Source organism: Alligator sinensis, unplaced genomic scaffold, assembly GCF_000455745.1.
Source record: "Alligator sinensis unplaced genomic scaffold, ASM45574v1 scaffold511_1, whole genome shotgun sequence".
NCBI classification, from domain to species: domain Eukaryota; kingdom Metazoa; phylum Chordata; order Crocodylia; family Alligatoridae; genus Alligator; species Alligator sinensis.
Window position 1 is genome coordinate 1,539,743 of NW_005842114.1, and position 16,424 is coordinate 1,556,166.

At 46.3% G+C, this 16,424-nt stretch overlaps 1 protein-coding gene across 17 annotated transcripts in view; it reads left to right on the forward strand.

Moving 5' to 3' along the window:
* Window positions 1-117: 117 nt before the first annotated feature.
* SGK2 (SGK2, serine/threonine kinase 2) overlaps window positions 118-16,424 on the forward strand; it is a 29,038-nt gene continuing 12,731 nt past the window's right edge. Inside the window, exons 1-5 of one of the 17 annotated variants that reach the window (XM_025205405.1) lie at window positions 118-3,694; window positions 4,310-4,590; window positions 5,794-5,976; window positions 9,413-9,598; window positions 15,614-15,683. In XM_025205405.1, coding sequence (XP_025061190.1) covers window positions 9,547-9,598; window positions 15,614-15,683 — 122 coding nt within the window. In that variant the 5' untranslated portion in view covers window positions 118-3,694; window positions 4,310-4,590; window positions 5,794-5,976; window positions 9,413-9,546. Of the gene's footprint in view, window positions 3,695-4,294; window positions 4,591-5,793; window positions 5,977-6,016; window positions 6,541-9,412; window positions 9,599-9,675; window positions 12,063-12,096; window positions 12,186-12,234; window positions 12,277-13,466; window positions 13,540-15,034; window positions 15,381-15,613; window positions 15,684-16,424 lie in introns of those variants that run through there. The other 16 variants (XM_025205408.1, XM_006024698.3, XM_025205409.1 and 13 more) reach the window with 16 other exon arrangements.

Here is a 16,424-nt window from a genome sequence, read left to right on the forward strand (position 1 = left end):
TTCAAGCAGACCTCTCCAAGTGCCCTGCAAAGAACTGTAAGTATGAATCCATTTTGCATATAAGGATAGTGAGGCAAAGGAATGCACCCCAGGTTTTCTGACTCCAAGGATAGTAATTTGTCCACTGGGCCTCCATTGCCATTTGCTGTGTATGTTGCTGTATAAGACACAGAAGACACCACACTAGGTACTAATTAAAATTAGTCTGAGTGTAGTTGAGTACATAGCACCAAAGGAGAGTGGTAGATGAAGTTCAGGATCAGAGGCTGGTCTCAGTTATAGCACTGAAATGACTGGCATTACGTTGCTGTCATAGAGCAGAATGAGGCTCCACTTGGTGCAGAGACTTCATTGTTACCTGTTGTGGCAGGTTTCCATTGTAGGGATGTACAGATATGGGTTGCAAGGAAGTGGGTGATAAATGTCTTCATGAAACCTGTCCATCTTTTAGTGCTTGCTACTTGCAGTAAAGTAAATCTCATGTTCTATTGGTGGGGGCAGCATCACAATTCTTATTTTGGATGGGGCTGAAGTAGGGTCCAGGGCCTGAACAGCTGTGAGGGTAGCTCAACAGGCACTAGCCCTCTCAGCACTCAACCCAATTCTCTGTATCCCTTCCTGCCTCAGTGCTCTGGAAATCATTCTCAGTCCCTGCACTTCTTCCCTTCTGCCTCTGGCTCCTGCCAAAGTCTCTTGGCAGCCTCTAGTCCCCTGGCAATCTGCTTAGCTGTCACTGGTAGCTGCCTGCGTCACACCCCCAACCTGCGAACACCTATCTCTTAGACTGCTCAGCCTGAGCTGACATTCTCTAGCTTGCACCCTAAGGGTATGGAGCTAGAAGTGAACTGATTTCACTATCTTAAAGGGCGTTCACCCTTCTACACCTTCAGCATGGGTTTCCCTAGCCCCATTAACTTGGCATGTGGCTGAAAAGTGGGCAGCTGATTCCTGTGCAGTGGCAAAGAGGGTGCTCCAAGCCAAGAGTAGCCTGGGAGATGGTACCCCGGCAAGAGAGGGAGAGGAGGAAAAGCAGAGTTGAAGGGGGATTTCCCCATCTGGCTTTCTTCTCCCTGTGTCTTCAGCAGCCATGGCTCCTTAGATTCAGAGGAAGAAAAAAACCTACAGCTCCTCCTTGATATTCAGCCAGCCCTGCCTCACCTCAGCTTTGTGGCCTGGGACTCAGCTAGATGGGCTCAGACATCTCACAGTTGCCATAATGCTGCAGCTGGCCGAACTATAAACAGGCCTCAGATAAGAGAGAGACTAGCCTAGGGAGGCTACAAAGTCCAGCACTCTTCAGAAACCTTGCTCTCAACCTTGCCTTTTCTCCTATCTGCTCTGCTGCAACCTGGGACTTTGTGGCCCTTTGACCATAGGCCTTTCCAGCCTCCTTGTCCTACTGGAAGCATCTCCTATTTGGAGGAGAGTTGTTGTGGTACCCCAGCAGCTCAGTAAGGAGGAGAGAGGATGTTTCTGGTGTACGTGTATGGGCCTCAACAGGACACTGTGGAAAATTCTGTTCACCCAAAAGCATGATACCCTGATTCTTACCAGCTGCTTCCCACCTGGGTGTGGGGCATGAAAGACTTACAGACAAATGCTGAGCTGTCAGATATGATAAGATCTACTTCTAATACCAGCCTCTGCTGCTGTGTTCAAAGCAGCTGGGAGAAATATCTGTGCAAGGTCAAACAGGCCCTTCAGGGCACAGGTAGTCACTGATTCAGCCAGTCCAAGTCCCAGGCAGCTGACATTCTCACCAGACTGGAACGCCTGCTCTGTGGCGGTGGGGAGCACAAGATCTGCATAACAAAGATAAAATCCTTATTTCCTTCTTGAGCCCAAGCTGCAAAGTCTGCCTACCCCAGAGGTTAAGGGGCTAGTTGGTTCCAGCATTTTCATTTATCCTATTATACAAGGCTAGGTGGAAAGTTCAGGCTTAGATCCAAACTTCTTCAGAGCAGGGAGCACGTGGGCCTGGGGTTCGGATCATAGGCTTTTCTCTCTGCAAACCTAAGCACATACCTTATTCTAGTGCATTTTCTCCATGCTGTATGCTACCCCCCAAGACACAATGCCTGGGTGTTGTACTTCTAATGCTGCTGAGCACTAGATTCAACTACCCTGCTGCTTGGGGGTAGAAGGGCTTTTTGTGTCTAGTAGGAATCTGTCTTCATTCCAGGGGAAATCTCACTGAACATTCATTCTTTGGTGGTTCTTCTGACTACTCTTTGACTTTTAGTAACTGAGGCTACTCCCATCAGTTGCCCACCTGCTATCTTCGTTCAGTGCACGAGTTGTGATGGGGCCTGTTCATGTTTTTTGTTGTGAAAACTTTCCACCTCTTCAGGGCAGTTATTCTTGACTCCTAGAAACTGTCAGAAACACAGCTTCTGCTTGCTTCTGCTAAAACAAGGAAATGGGAGGAGGGAATGAGGAGAACATTTCACTCACTAGATCCCCATTGGTTACAAAATCCAGCTTTGGTAACGAAATACACACTTGGGAGAATTGCATGAAGCAAGCAGATGTTTTCTTCATAAGAAGTTAAGTAGAGTTGCTAGTTCTGGCTACCAGTCACCAGCAGATTGACTGGAAAAGACCAAGCTACTCGTGATGCTAATATAATACATAAATCTTAGTAAGCTGGCAGCCTTATTTCAGATCAAGCTGCTATGGTGCTAGGTGCTGTACACTTATGCATCAGGCACCAGCCCCTGTGCTTGAGAGTGTCTATACACTGTAAATAGACAGGGTTGAAAGAGAAACTTGTCCAAGATCACATAGCAAATCGGTGGAAGAGACTGGAATACAACTCACATCTCCTCACTGTCCAGTAGCTTGGCCATTGGCTCATGCTGCCATTCAAGTATATGTTCATTGGTTTTTAGCACATCCCGCTCAGTTCATTTGGAACCTAGTTTTTTGCTGGGTAAAAGTACAGTTGTAAGGCTGTGTCATGCAAGCAAAACCTGAGTGTTTAAATGTTCATGGATCTCCTTTCTACCTGCAGACCATGCCTAAGCCTGCTTGTCACGTGAGAACTAAGGAGGCCCTTTCCTAGAGACACTGCTCTGAAGGTCTTAGATGTCCATGTACCACTTCTCAGCATCTCTTACATACAAGGCTGCAGCAGTTAGTAACAGGCTACAAATTAAAATACTATCAGGGAACCATGAAGGAAAACAGAATTTGCTGGAGGAACTGCCACTCGTATTACCCAGTTCCCATGCTCCGGATGTTAGCAGGTCAGTTGTGTCCCAGTTCAGGGCTTCTAACAGTTTCCAGCATCTTGTGGCATTTAGCAGGTGATACATGCCTAATTACCTCAGCTAGGGCCCAGCATGTGACTTGCTTCCAGAAAAGAGAGCACTTTGTTCTAACCCTTTCCACTTCTCTCCATGGTGAGCTGCCCTCTAATCCTGCTGGAGGGCATTTGCCCTCCCTCCCCTTAGCCCCACATTTGCCCTGGATCCCCTCAGCTGAGAGCAATGGCAGGGTAATAATTTACTTCCTAGCATAAGCCACTCCTTAAGAATATTCCTTTGACCTTCAGGCTAATTCACCCAAACAAAAACAACGAGAGAGAGAGGTGAAAACCACCCTTGTGCAACTCCTTCTAGTTAGCTAGCTCTGCCTTCTCCAGCTCCCAGTGTCCCAGCTCTGCCTGTTTGACTTCTTCCGCTCTCTCCAGGTAAAGCTTTGATTTGCCTTCTCATCTGTTTTTTGACTTTCCCTCACTTCGGAGTATGCAAGGCGTTAGTTTAGAGCAAGCAAAATCCTTGACCCCAGACAGTCCCATGCAGGGTATGGAGCGGGATTGACTTTTGGGACGGCTGTTGTTTGGGCATGGAGGTCTGAGAGGGAATGGTACTGACAAGCAGGAGAAGTTGATTTCAGGACCCGTAGGTGTTCCTCTCTCCCAGATGATCACACTCCATGGATCAGACTCTGGCTGGCAGTAAACACAGGAAGCAAAAGCTGCTTTGGATCCCCTGATCATATTCAGGGGGATGAGAGATTTTGTTTCAGCTTGAGAGAATGCTATTTATCTACATACGTATCTGTCTTGTACCCACAACCTAGAAGGTTTCAGCCAGGGAGTCCCATGTGTGCTCAGAATATAGGATGCCCTTAACATATCCAGGCATCATCTTTATTAATTGTTCATCCCTCAGAACTGATTTTTCAGGTATCTATTTTAATACCTGAATAATTATTTAAATAATAATTTTATTATTTAAAATTTATTTACAAATTATTATTATTTAATAATTTTATATTATACATGCAGTTTCCTATTAAACAGGGCAGAGACTATTAGATACAAAGCTGAAGCCCCGAATCAATCCAAATCAACTGGAGTTGAGGAAAAAATCCTGAAGCCATAACAATTCACGTTGTGTCTGCATGAGGATTTTCAGCTGGCATTAATGTTTGCCCCACTTCAGCAGCTCTGGAGCTGGTCTTGAACCGGTTGCTCTGATGGTGCTTGCAGCTCACCGGGTTCAACACCCATCATCCTTGGGTAGCCCCCCCATGTTAACAGGACTGGACATGGGCAGCCTTATTCTAATAGTGGTGTGACAAGTAAGTTCAACATCAGACTTGTGGGGACTACGGGACCAGTGTTTTTAATATGGCTGATGGGTAGTTTACTAATATCTCTGGAGGGAGGAGCAGGACAGCACGTAGTTAGAATGCTTTTTAACCCCAAAGGGGACTTCCTCTGCAGGTCGGATAATGACTTGTGGCAACATCTTAAATGTGGCTAAGCCCTACCAGAACTGGCCAGCCCAGTGCTGGTCCTTATATTGCCCTGTAACTGTATACATAATTATTCCTCAGCCCAGAGGAAGATGGCTAGATAATTGCTAAAGTGTCTTGCTGACATATGATTTTGAGTCTTGCTCTGAGCTTGTGCTGAAGGCTGCCTCCCTACTCGACCCAGCTGCAGTTGGGTACCTGAAGATGCTAGCCACATCCCTCTCTTCTCTGCTGTTGGCAGTGGAAGCTGGTGTGCTCCACCGCTACTACTCTGACGAACCTTATAGACTCAAGTGAACCAGGACTGACTGATATAGATCCAGAGCAACTGCACCAAAATAATGCATCTGGGAAGGTGGACAAAATATGCACCCCTAGCTTTTAGAATTAAAAGCAGACTTGCTTCTTCTCTTTAGCCAGAGGAGTTGGGACCAGTGCAATGAGGGGAGGTGAACGTGGCCTCTGTGTATGAGAAGAGAAGATAGTGGGTCTGAAACCTGGGATTTTCCAAGGAACTCAGCACCCACCCAGGAGGTGGGGGCAGGGCAGACTTCTATCAGGAGTCCAGCAAGTTGGGTGCACAAGTCTTTGGAAAATTTCATTGTGAAGTGTAACAATATAAGCCTCTGGCTATTGAGCACCTGAAGAAATATGTTGCCTACTCTGCATGTTAAGCACTTAGCAATCTGGCTCTGAGTGATTCTGAAAAACCTGTGCCATATCCTTGCCTCTGTTATTTTGATTTAACTGGTATGTTTTGAGTTATAGATTACTCAGAGGTGACCCAGGTTGTGGAAAAAATGCAGAGCTTGTTGCTCCTATTTTCCACATGTATATGCTGAATAACAAAGGCCAGAAAGTTGGAGGTTTTAAAGGAGAGAGTAGGAAATAAAAAGGAAAATTACAACTGCTGTTTGCTTTTGTCAGGACTCAGCCAACATGTACTAAACAGTTGGGGAAAAAAGGAAGTCCTTGTTTAGCACAATTAAAATGCCATGTCCTTAATATGGTACTTCTCCCTTGTAGATCTTGATCTGTTTCCAGAGGAGGTCAGGATCTTTAAGCCCAGTAATGATAATAGTTGAGGATACTGAGGAACAGGCAAGACTTGTCCACGGTCAGCCAGCAGCAGGCCAGGAATGGAACTCGGGAAATGTGTGTCCTATTTCAATGCACTATCTCCAAGGCCACATTACTCTTAATTAACATGTAAGAAACCTCCCACTACTCATGTGAGACCCCCTTCCCTCCCCTCCAAAGAGTTACTCATCAAGTAAAGGACACCTAACATGATACAGCTGATGGCTTTCTTTTAGTCTTTCTTGAGCGCACAGAAGAAAGCAAGAAATAATCATAAAAAGCTCAAACACAAATGTTTAAAAAAAAAAAAAGAAAGAAAAATAATTACCTCCAAACAAGCTCTTATCACATAAGATCAGAGTACATTCCAGCAGGGTATTAAGGTCACCTTTCACCACTGGCTGAAGGTAATTTCTTATGTACTCTTTAAGGAAATGAGTATTTTATTCTAGGTTGAACCTGCAGATTTCAATTATTTGGGGCTGTACAGTCTGTTTCTGATGGTGATAGCTATTGTTATATGAATGGATGACAACAGCATGTCACTTTTCTCTGAAACAGACTATTAAGGAGCATGCACAATGTTTTGAAGGCATGTGGGGCATGTGCAGGAGCTGGGCTGTGTCCTGCAAAATGTCTTGCTCTGGGGAAACGATGAGTGCAGAAGGTAAAGCAAAGGCTCTGCACATGCAGGTGAGATCTGGGTGTAGCTGACCCTTTGCACAGCAGACATCCCACACACATTTTCAACATAATAATGTTCCTTTGTGTACTGAGTTTGGAAAAATAGGGAGCTTCCCCCCTTAAAGGCAAAAAGAAAATGTTTCCTAACATGGCCAGTTTCTAAAGGCTGTAATCTGTTTTATATAGCCTCCCACAGGACTACGGGCATCTGAACAGTCAGTGGACTGTGGCCAAATAGCAATCAGACTACAGCATGTACTTCCTGGCTACAGAGATCTGATACAGCCTGTCACCCGTGAGGGAGAGGTTAAAAAATGTGGCATAAACTGTTAGCAACTTGAGGTGGGGGGAGGCTGGTCTCTACTTACAAGTTCTGCTGGCAGAGCTACATCTATTCAGGGAAAAAAAGAATCACAGGTGTTAGCCCCTGATGAACACAGCTATGTCCAGAGAAGTCCATGTCAATGCAGTTCTGCCAGCAAGAATGTCTCTGCCAGATAAGTTACTTTCATTAGGGGAATGGTTTAAGACAATTTTGTGATTATAAGCTACCTCTCCACTAGGGACATATACCAGGATAATCGGACCAGTGCAGCTTTCTTAACATCCTTTCCCAGTGTAGACAAACTTCCAGGTGTCAATGCTTAACAAGTTAACCTCCTCACAGCTGCCTCATGTACCTGATGGGAAGAGCTAATCATTCCAGTGGGTGTCTCAATTTTATACCACATAAAGAGGAAATGGGCTTAAAGAAGGAGCAGCAAAGTCAGTAAGGTTCAACTGGCACTTAATTGGGATTTGGTAAAATACTTACCCCATGTTATGACTAAATAAGAAGTGATCAAAGACTTGTTTGTTGAGCTGAACAACCGCTGGCATGCATGCAGGGTTTGTAGCTCACTGACATGCACACAGTCCCCAGGGGTCTCTGATGACATGCAGTTCTTTTGTGAACGAGGGCAAGGCAAAGGCCTTAAAATCTGTTATGGATTGTGCTGTCAAAGATATGAGTGCAATCCTTTTAGGTAGGAGTCATGTGCCACTGTATAAGGTGTTGAGTGCTAGTAGTAGCCATAACCCTGTAACCCTGACACAGTGGGAGTCCATGGTCATAAGCCATACAGCAGTTTTCATCTGAGCTTGCCTGCTGCCTTAACATCAGAAGAAGTCAGCTGTTCAATATTTCATGACAAGAATTGTTTAACAATTAAAGACCCTATTTCCTCTTCTGCTTATTAAGCTACTATCAAAGAGGGAAGAAGGTATAGCTTATTCCCTTTCCCACTGGGTTCCCACCACTGCAGACCTGGCACAAACAACCCTGCTTCTCAGCAAGACTGATTAGACGTGCAGGGATGATTTTATAGCTTGTCTCTGTTGGTTAAACACTTCATTGCCATGTGAACCTTCCTGATGCTTGGCTGAGTAATGGGAGTTCAAGGGCCAAAGTCATTCCTGGTGTAAATGGAGATAATTCCCACTGAAGTTGAATTTCACCTGTACTGAGGGGGTCTGTGAAAGTAGCTGGGTCTGCACTGGGTGGGTTTCTGGGAGCATGGGTCTATGTCTGCCTCACAGCCCTACCTGACGCAAAGAGGCATAAAGAGCTCAAGCCAGCTCTCAGGTATGTAGTGCATTCAGACACTGGTTATTGCCTCTGAACTGTGCAGGTGGAAGATAATCCTGAAAGCACCCCTGCACATCTAGACGCAGCAGGCAGCCCTTCAGTTCCAGGTATAGCGCAGTGCTCAGCCTGGAATGCCAGGAAGCGGGGATGGGCTCTCTGGGGGTTCTTTGGCCACTTGCTGCCCAGGCTGAGTTTTGGTGGCAGATGATCTCAGCCACTCTGACATTTGGGAGGCTGTTCTCAGCCTTTCAACCTAGGTATGTTTTTGTGGTCCCTAGTGCCATGACTGTGGGGAGCACAGTGCAATTTGGCCCCTGCTAACTTCCTCCCCTAACGTACTGTGCTGTATGTGAACTTGTGGACAAAGCCAGCAAATGGGCTGGGTACAAGCTGTCTTCTTTCTTTCCCTGTCTGTCCCATCCAGGGATAGGTTGCAAAGACACCGTTGCAGCCTGTTCACCCTGGGGGGCTCCCGGGATGAAGTCCTCTGTAGCTGGCTGCCTCTCATCTCTTACTATTAGTTCTGTCGCCTCAGTGACTTGGGTGCTACCCTGCTCAGCTATTGAAACCACAGCTGGGAACTTGTCCTTATCATAAACCAGTACAAACAAATCATAATAAATGAAGAGCTAATCTCACGCTGCACTTACAAGAGCATGTTTCATTCCAATGGGCTTGATCCTTAGCTTAGTCCTTTTGAGATCTATGCAGCGGCACCAAGTTTGGATTTGGCCTGTTAATTAATTAAATAGTGCAGTCTTTATCAGATAGCAGCAAATTCTTTTCTTTATGAAGGTAAAAACATAGTCTAAGTGGATACATTGTGTGGAAGTCAAATAAATATCAGAATAACACCCTACTCTAAGGTAGCACTTAGTGCAGCATGTAGACTCTGCGCTGTGTAGATCTCAAAGCACTTTACAAAGCAGGTCAGTATCATTATGTCCCTTTTATAGATGGAGAAACAGAGGAAGTGACTTGCCTACGATCATCCAGGAAAACAGTGGCAGAGGCAGAAGCAGAATGTGGATCTCTTGAGTCTCAGGCCCATATCCATTAGGTCACAGTCTCCCCAGAACCTAGCCCTGGTCCAAGAGATTGAAATCTTTTAAAGAGGAGAGTCTCTTGATGTTCCCAAGACCAGAGTTAATGTTGAGAGAGTGCTAGTGCTCCTTTGGGTACCCGCTCTGCTAGACTCCAGCCCGTGACTACTCATAATGTTTTGCTTTTTCTTCCTACCTGTGTCCTTTGCAGAAGGACAGGATACTGCCTAGCATCAGTTTGCTTCCACATCTGCCTCCTGGTCCTCAAGGAAAAAGAGCCTGGTGCCAACCACTGGATTCCCTGTGGAGTTCCTCAGGCAGTGTGTATATATCCAGGCTGACTGTATGTACACACCCTGGCTAGAGACCCCTTCCACAGCGCTGGGGAAGACAAAGGGTAATACACTTGACCAATACACATTGTCAATAATCTCTAGAACTGAGCCATCTTCCACACCTAACTGGCAAGCTGCAGGGTGTGGGGATGGGAGTAGAAGAGGAAATCAGGCTGTCAATTGCCTGCTACTTCAGCATTGTGGCTGGAAAGCAGGAAGCAGAAGGGAGAACTGGGGCAGTTTGAGTTGCTTTGAAGAGCCTCAGGAGGTCATGACCCAATTCCCCCTCCCCACCTGCCAAGAGGTATGACTGAAAGTCCACCAACACCAAAGGAAGACCCTAGCTTCTCCATGGCAGGGTACAGGTAGTCCCATGTTTAGCTGGTGCTTAAGTCCACCCTGCAAGTTTGCCATGGCCTGACATAATTGGTACTAGAGGAGGGACCATACAGTTGCTTTACCAATGAGTCTGGACAGGAATTACATTGCTGTATGGCAGGCAAGACTGATTGGCATGGTGTGGGGGTGGTAGCATTATGAAGCCCTAGCTATATTCTATGTGTTACGTGCTGCCAACAGACATCATCTAAGACGTACTTCTCTCTGAGGCCGCGACCCTGATAAGGGGCGTCAGAGGCCTGGCACATGCAGAGGCTTTCCGGGACCTTTGAGGCTGTGACCCTGAATCCCAGTGTCAGTAGGCTGGTGATGCCTGCCTCTTCTATCTCCATGCATTGGAAAGAAGGCAGCAAGAAATCCAGGGTGGAGGTCTAGGTTGATCTGGGAAAGCCTGGGAGTCACTGGCCACAGGCCTTAATCTAAATCCTTTTCTCTTGTCATCTGATCCTTTTTGTTTCCCATATCTGACAGGGGGAGTAAGTACAGTACACGTGGTTTTGCCTACCTGGCCTTAGGGGGACTAACAGACTACTGTACTCAGTTTTAGTATATTTGAAGTGAAGTTTTGCACAGCATGTCCAAGCCTAAGCTGCCCCTGCTAAGGGGACCTGTGTGCACCAGAACTGGGTAAAACAAAGACTCATTTCCAAGGCATAAGGCATGGTCACAATTTCTCCCACATACCCCCCACACATGTCTTGAGTACCCCTAGGGGTATGCTTACCACAGTTTGAGTACCCCGGTATATTATACAGGAGACCCTCATCATTCGCAGGGGATACATTCTTTTTAGATGTCTTTTTAGCTTCCTCCCAGTGGGGCTGTAGCAGAAACAGCAGCAGTAGCAGGAAGGGAGGATGTTTATGACTCAAAGGGAGAAAAGGAAGATATATTAATTTCCATATGCAGGGTTAACTGTTGTAGGCAACATAAGTTGTTTCTCTGAGGCCTTTAAAAGACATATATGCTCAACTGTTTAGGCTGGAAAGGCAGTTGGTTGTAATGTAAGGTCCAGAGAGGATAGTAAAGGTGAGAGTGAAGGTGGATTGCCTCCTTTACTCCAGGATGCTGGTAGAAGTGCTGTGCGTGTGTGCGTGTGTGCGTGCGTGCGCGCACATGCCTGCTGTTGATGCTTTGTTACCTGTTCTCATGCTTATCACAGAGTGCTTGAGGCTTTAAATACCTGAATATTTTTCTGGCCTGCGTGGGTGATTTGTTTGTCTTTCTGCTTTAAAATGCCAGTCTGCAGGTGGATTCTTGTGGGAATGACTTGCCTTGATTATAGTATGCAGAGTTTGTACCTGTGGAGGTGTCCTTCTTGTTTTGGAATTCATGTGTGTCTCTGCGTGTGTTGTTTTGTTGTTTCCCTCTGAGGGGCTGGGCGCCATTCAAAGCAAATTGCAAATTTGCTTTGAATGACTAGGAGTTGTGCAGTGAGTACTGGTATTTAAACAGATCTATTAAAAAAGGACAAAAATCCTGGAGCTTTTTCTAGTGCTTTTCTGGGCTAGTCTCCCTGCCTGAAGGCTCTGGCCCTGGGTTCTGCAAACTGTAATGAACCCTGAAGAGGTGAAAGTATAACTGAACGCTGGCCTTGTGTAGCCAGCTCAGTATCTCTTAGATTTGTGGCAGGGTAAAGGCCGAGCCTTGCTTGGGTAGTGAAAGCAACTATGTGAGGAACTGCTTGTTCTTTCTTAACTGCATAGGACTCTTGAAATTTAACTCTTAGCTGTGGAATGATTCTCTGTGTTACAGTCCCTAGATGCAGGGAACACAGTGGATTAGCATTTCAGCTTCTGTGCGTCTCAGGCCCTCATCATGCCTGCCTCTTGTTAGTCACAGCTGCAAGGACTTCAGCATTTAATTCTCCCTTCTAACACCTCAGACTTTGAAGCAGGCAGCTTCTTCCAAAATGCAAACCACCCTCCAAATGAAAAAAAACACCCCAGTTCTTCTTGTCTTCTTACATTGTAATTAGCACTTCCCAGAGAGGATGAGGGCAAGGTCCCTACTGCAAGAAGTTCACAGTCTAGGTTAGCTGGAACCTGATGAAAGGAAGCAATGACATCAAGGAAGAGGAGCGGGGAGGCTCGCATTTGAGGCATTGAGGTTGTCTCTTCCTGCGAGGTATGAATCGTTTTAGCAGTATTTTTGTTGCAAATAACACTAGGCTGAGATGGGAATGTGGGTCACGGGTGGCGAAACGGCAGAAAGAAGCAGGAGCTGCTTGTGCTGTGCTCCAAGCAAAACGTATGTTACTGAGGGGTATTACAGGGGTCTTTAATTAGCTGCAGTGATTGCTTGTTTCAAGTTGTGTGTGTCCAGGCTGCTGTGAAAACAGGTATCTGCCACCTCTGAGATGCCTCCACTCTGCTTATTCCTGTGTAATGTGAATCTCTGGGAAATAGGGCAGGGGTGGGTGGGTGTAGCAGTTTCTCAGCTGCATAGTGATGGCATTATGTAACAAAACTCATTGGGATTTGTTTGTCTGATCCATTCCATTGACTTCACAATGCTTGGAGCCTCCCTGCTACACCAGCAAAAGGAGTAATGGAAGCTTTATTCTGCGTTTTTCTGATCAATGTTTCAGATGTAATTTCATGACCTATTTTTAGTGTTTAAGTGTGCTTTGGAAAATCTCTGGGCTGTAGGGCAAGCAGAAGGTGTTAGTGACTATCTCTCATATAAGCCAATATGGTTAGAAGCTGCCTGAACTTTGAAGAACGTGGGGTATAGGGACTGGCTAGGGAGGAGGGACACTGGGGATGGCTCTGATCAGAGTCCTCACGGTGGGTGCCATGGGATAGGTGCTGTGTGTACAGCAAGGATACCAAACCATGCTTCTACAGTGCAGGGGTGAGGCTTCTGTCCCTGAGTGGTCAAGTCTGATGTACTGGCCGTAGTGGAAACACTTCCATTCCTCTCTAGGGACTTGGTGAATAGACTCATTTACCATAGCAAGGGACTATGGGAGTGTGGTATAAAGCGGGCAGGTATTGTGCAAGTTTACCTCTGACAGCACTGTCATGCTCTGCCAATACTTTTTCATCCTGGCTCACCCAACCTTTGTTAATTTAGCCATGTGTTTCCCTTAAGAGAGAGGTAGATCGTGGTTGTGCTTAATGGTAGTCTGTGTCACGGCGACTTGTTCTGTCTGTGTCACAGTGGCTGCAGCTTGCAGATGTCTACAGTTGCAGTGACTTCAGAGTAGATGTACTTTTGGTGATACTGCCTAAAGCAAAGATCCTCTTTTTCCTTGTTATTTGTGATCTGAGCCTGGAATTTGACCAACCTCTATATTAGTTGTGCATGTTGGCATTAAATTAGAGGCAAGCGAGAGGGGAATTGGCAAGTTTTTTAGGAGAGCTCCATATTCAAAAGCCTGAGCTGTCTTCATAAATTGGCTTTGCAGAACTTGTTTGCATAGTAATTGGACTGAAATATCCAAACCACTTATTGATTTCTGTGGTGTTTGTGTGCAGATACAGAGTGGGGTTGTCTTGGTTCATAGCTTGTTTTCTTTTATTCCAGGCTTTATTTACCAGAACAGGGTTCTGATTCCACAACGCGTTTGCAAGCACAGGCTAATGCCAAGCAACCCAAGGTGTGAATTTCAACAGGTCCATCTCCGTTCTTTGTGTATACAAGTGCCTAGTCCCAACAGGCAAAAGTCTAATGCTCCAATTTTTCCTCTTGCATTTAAAGAAGACTGCTCCTTTCATTGCCCTGTCTGCTGTCACTGTGACTGGACTTGCAGACACGCTGTTCAGTGTGTCTCTGTTCCCAAAGTCAGTCACGTTGTCTGTGACACATTTGGTTTGCTCTTTGGGACTGTGCTACCTGGCAGGTGTGCCTGGCTCCTACTCTGAAGGCTGAGGGTCAGGCAGGGTCCACAGCATCATAAAAGAGTAGGGATAGTGCCACCTTTGGGGGAGGGCAAACAAACTTGACTGCAAGCTCTTTATTGCTGGGAAAATCAGATGCACTTCCATTTGGTTATTCTGGGAGATAATGGTCCTAGGAAGCACTGCAGTCTAGGTATTTGATCTAGTGTAGGGGAGGATTTGCAGTGGGGTGCAGTGTGTAGGCATATGAGAAGCTGCTCCTACAATGCTTACACAGGCAGGCATGTGTAGTTTCAGTTTCTGACTCTTATGCCTCAGACTCCCAGAGCAGTGCAGTTGTCTTAATGGAAACCGCTAACTAAAGCAGGGGCAGGCAGTTATTTCGGGTGGAGGGCTGCTTACTGAGTTTTGGCAAGCCATTGAGGGCTGCATGACAGGCAGCCAGAGGCAGATAAATATTAATTTTCTAAATTTTTTTAGGGGCCCAGAGAGCTGGATAGAATTGTGTAGCAGGCCACAGCTGGCCCATGGGCCGCATTTTGCCCACCCCTGAACTAAAGCATTGTCTCAGTTATTCCCATCCATGTCTGTTCTGCAGGTCTATGGGCTAGTGCCAGCTAAAAAGTGAAGATGTGTCCTTTGTTTTATCTTTTTGCCGAATGTAAATCTTGAGCTAACTCCTCTCTGATAGTGGCTCCTTGACCTGTTCTTATCTCTGTATCCAGGGATTTAGTTTCCTACGCCAGGCTACCAGCCCAGTATTGAGACCAACATGGGAAAATGCCTTCTGGAAACTCTCATTAGTTCATATTCATCTTAAAACTGGCTACTGGCTTGGGAGCTGCATGGCCACAATTCACACTGCTGCCTCGGCTCTGGTGGAGCTCTTCAAGGCACTTTAAATGCAACACTGTTTTTCATGGGGTGTTTAAACTCTCCCAGTTTTAACCAGATGTTTTGATTCTCTTCTGTATCAGCAAACATGGGGGTTGAAGGGGAAATCTAGTCTTGGCGTATGTTTAATCTTCAGATGCATCATTCCTTTTTGAAATTTGTCGTTCCGTTTCATCAAGAAGTGCTTAGTTAAGCGTGAGGCAGGGAGGGAGGATGCCTTCCCCCCCCACCCCCCGGCCCTGTTCTCCTGCCCTTTGTTACTCAGCATTGTAAGATATGAGTAAAATGCCACTAAAGTAAAAAGGTGGCATTTGGAAGTTGCCTTGGGATGGTGTATTTGGAGTTGGGGAGGGGAGGGGAGGGGCAGCAAAGTGCAGGACATTAATCGTCCCTTCCCCCAAGTTTTAATGGTGACCCTGACACTGACTTGTTATGTGTCCTTAGGCAAGTCACTTGGGCATTGTGATTCAGTGCTTGGCTACTTCACAAGGGTGTTGCATGGCTTAATTCATGCTGGTGAAGAGCTCTGAGAGCCCTGAATGAAAGGGGCTGTGTAAATGCCAAGCATGACGTATTGCAGTGTAACCTCTATCTCGTGATCTTATTTCTGTAAGAGTAGGACACTGCATGTTTTTTCTGGGAAGTGGCTTATGGAGGAGGTTTACACAGATCAGACCTACTTTCCTCCCAACCCCAGGAGCTGCAGGTTCCCAGCTATTGGTCCTTTCTTAGATTCACTTTTTAAGCAGAATAAAGGTTCCCAAAAGAGACTGGGGAAGCTGTCTTGCCTCCTGTACATTCCTGGTTATTTTGGTGTCTGGGTGGAGGGGGTGGCTTTGAAATGAAGGGCAAGGTCAGTTAGGAACAAACATGTTTCTGTGTTCTTGTGATCACGTCGCCGGCTAATCAGCTTAGTTTTCCAACTTTTCTTTTCCGCAGATCTTATAAAGCACGGACGCGAGAGGATAGAACAAACTATTAAGGCCTCCAGCTCCAGGCTGTGTTCCTAGTGAGTAAGAAAGCTGCAGAATGAGATGCTAGCCCTTTAAAAATGAAGCCTGATAACCTCTGCTCTAGACATAAGTGGTGAATAGAGACGACTGGCACAAGCCAGATGTGGGCAGAGCCCTGGGAGCTGCCTGTGTTACAAACGCAGTGCAGCTGGGAAGCATCCCTTGCCATGGCGCTGACCCTGCTCCCCAGGAGAGGGGCTCTAACTGCAGTGAGTCAAGGTGCCATGTATTTCTTGCGGATGGGATGCTGTGTGATGAAGTACTGAGAGGAGGGGAGGGCGCAGGGGTGGCACCTGCAAAAGTTCATAAGGTTGGCTGGCTGGTTGCAAAGGGTGGGAGTTTAATGGACCTGCATGCCTGCACAGCTTCCCTTGATTTTGGTGGGTGACTGGGGAAGAAGTGTGCAGGTAGGAAATGGATCAGATATGATGGGTGGGGGGGCAGCTACCTGGTTTATTGATTGTTGTCTTAAAAATAAGGGATATGGGGGAGGGTCAAAAAACAGAATGGTGGACTGTGGCTCCCTTTGAGTAAGAATAAGAATCTCACCCTCTGGTATGTGACCAGGGAAAATAAGATTAACTAGAGAGGCATAAGACCCAGTGTTGATAACTTTGGTTCTGACCTGCCCTGTACAGCCAAACTGGCATGGGGTCACCCCCGTGTGAAGTGTGACACAGTTAGTGCTCCTGGCTGCTACAGCCCACGCTCGGGCTTGGTCCAGTTCTACATTCCTG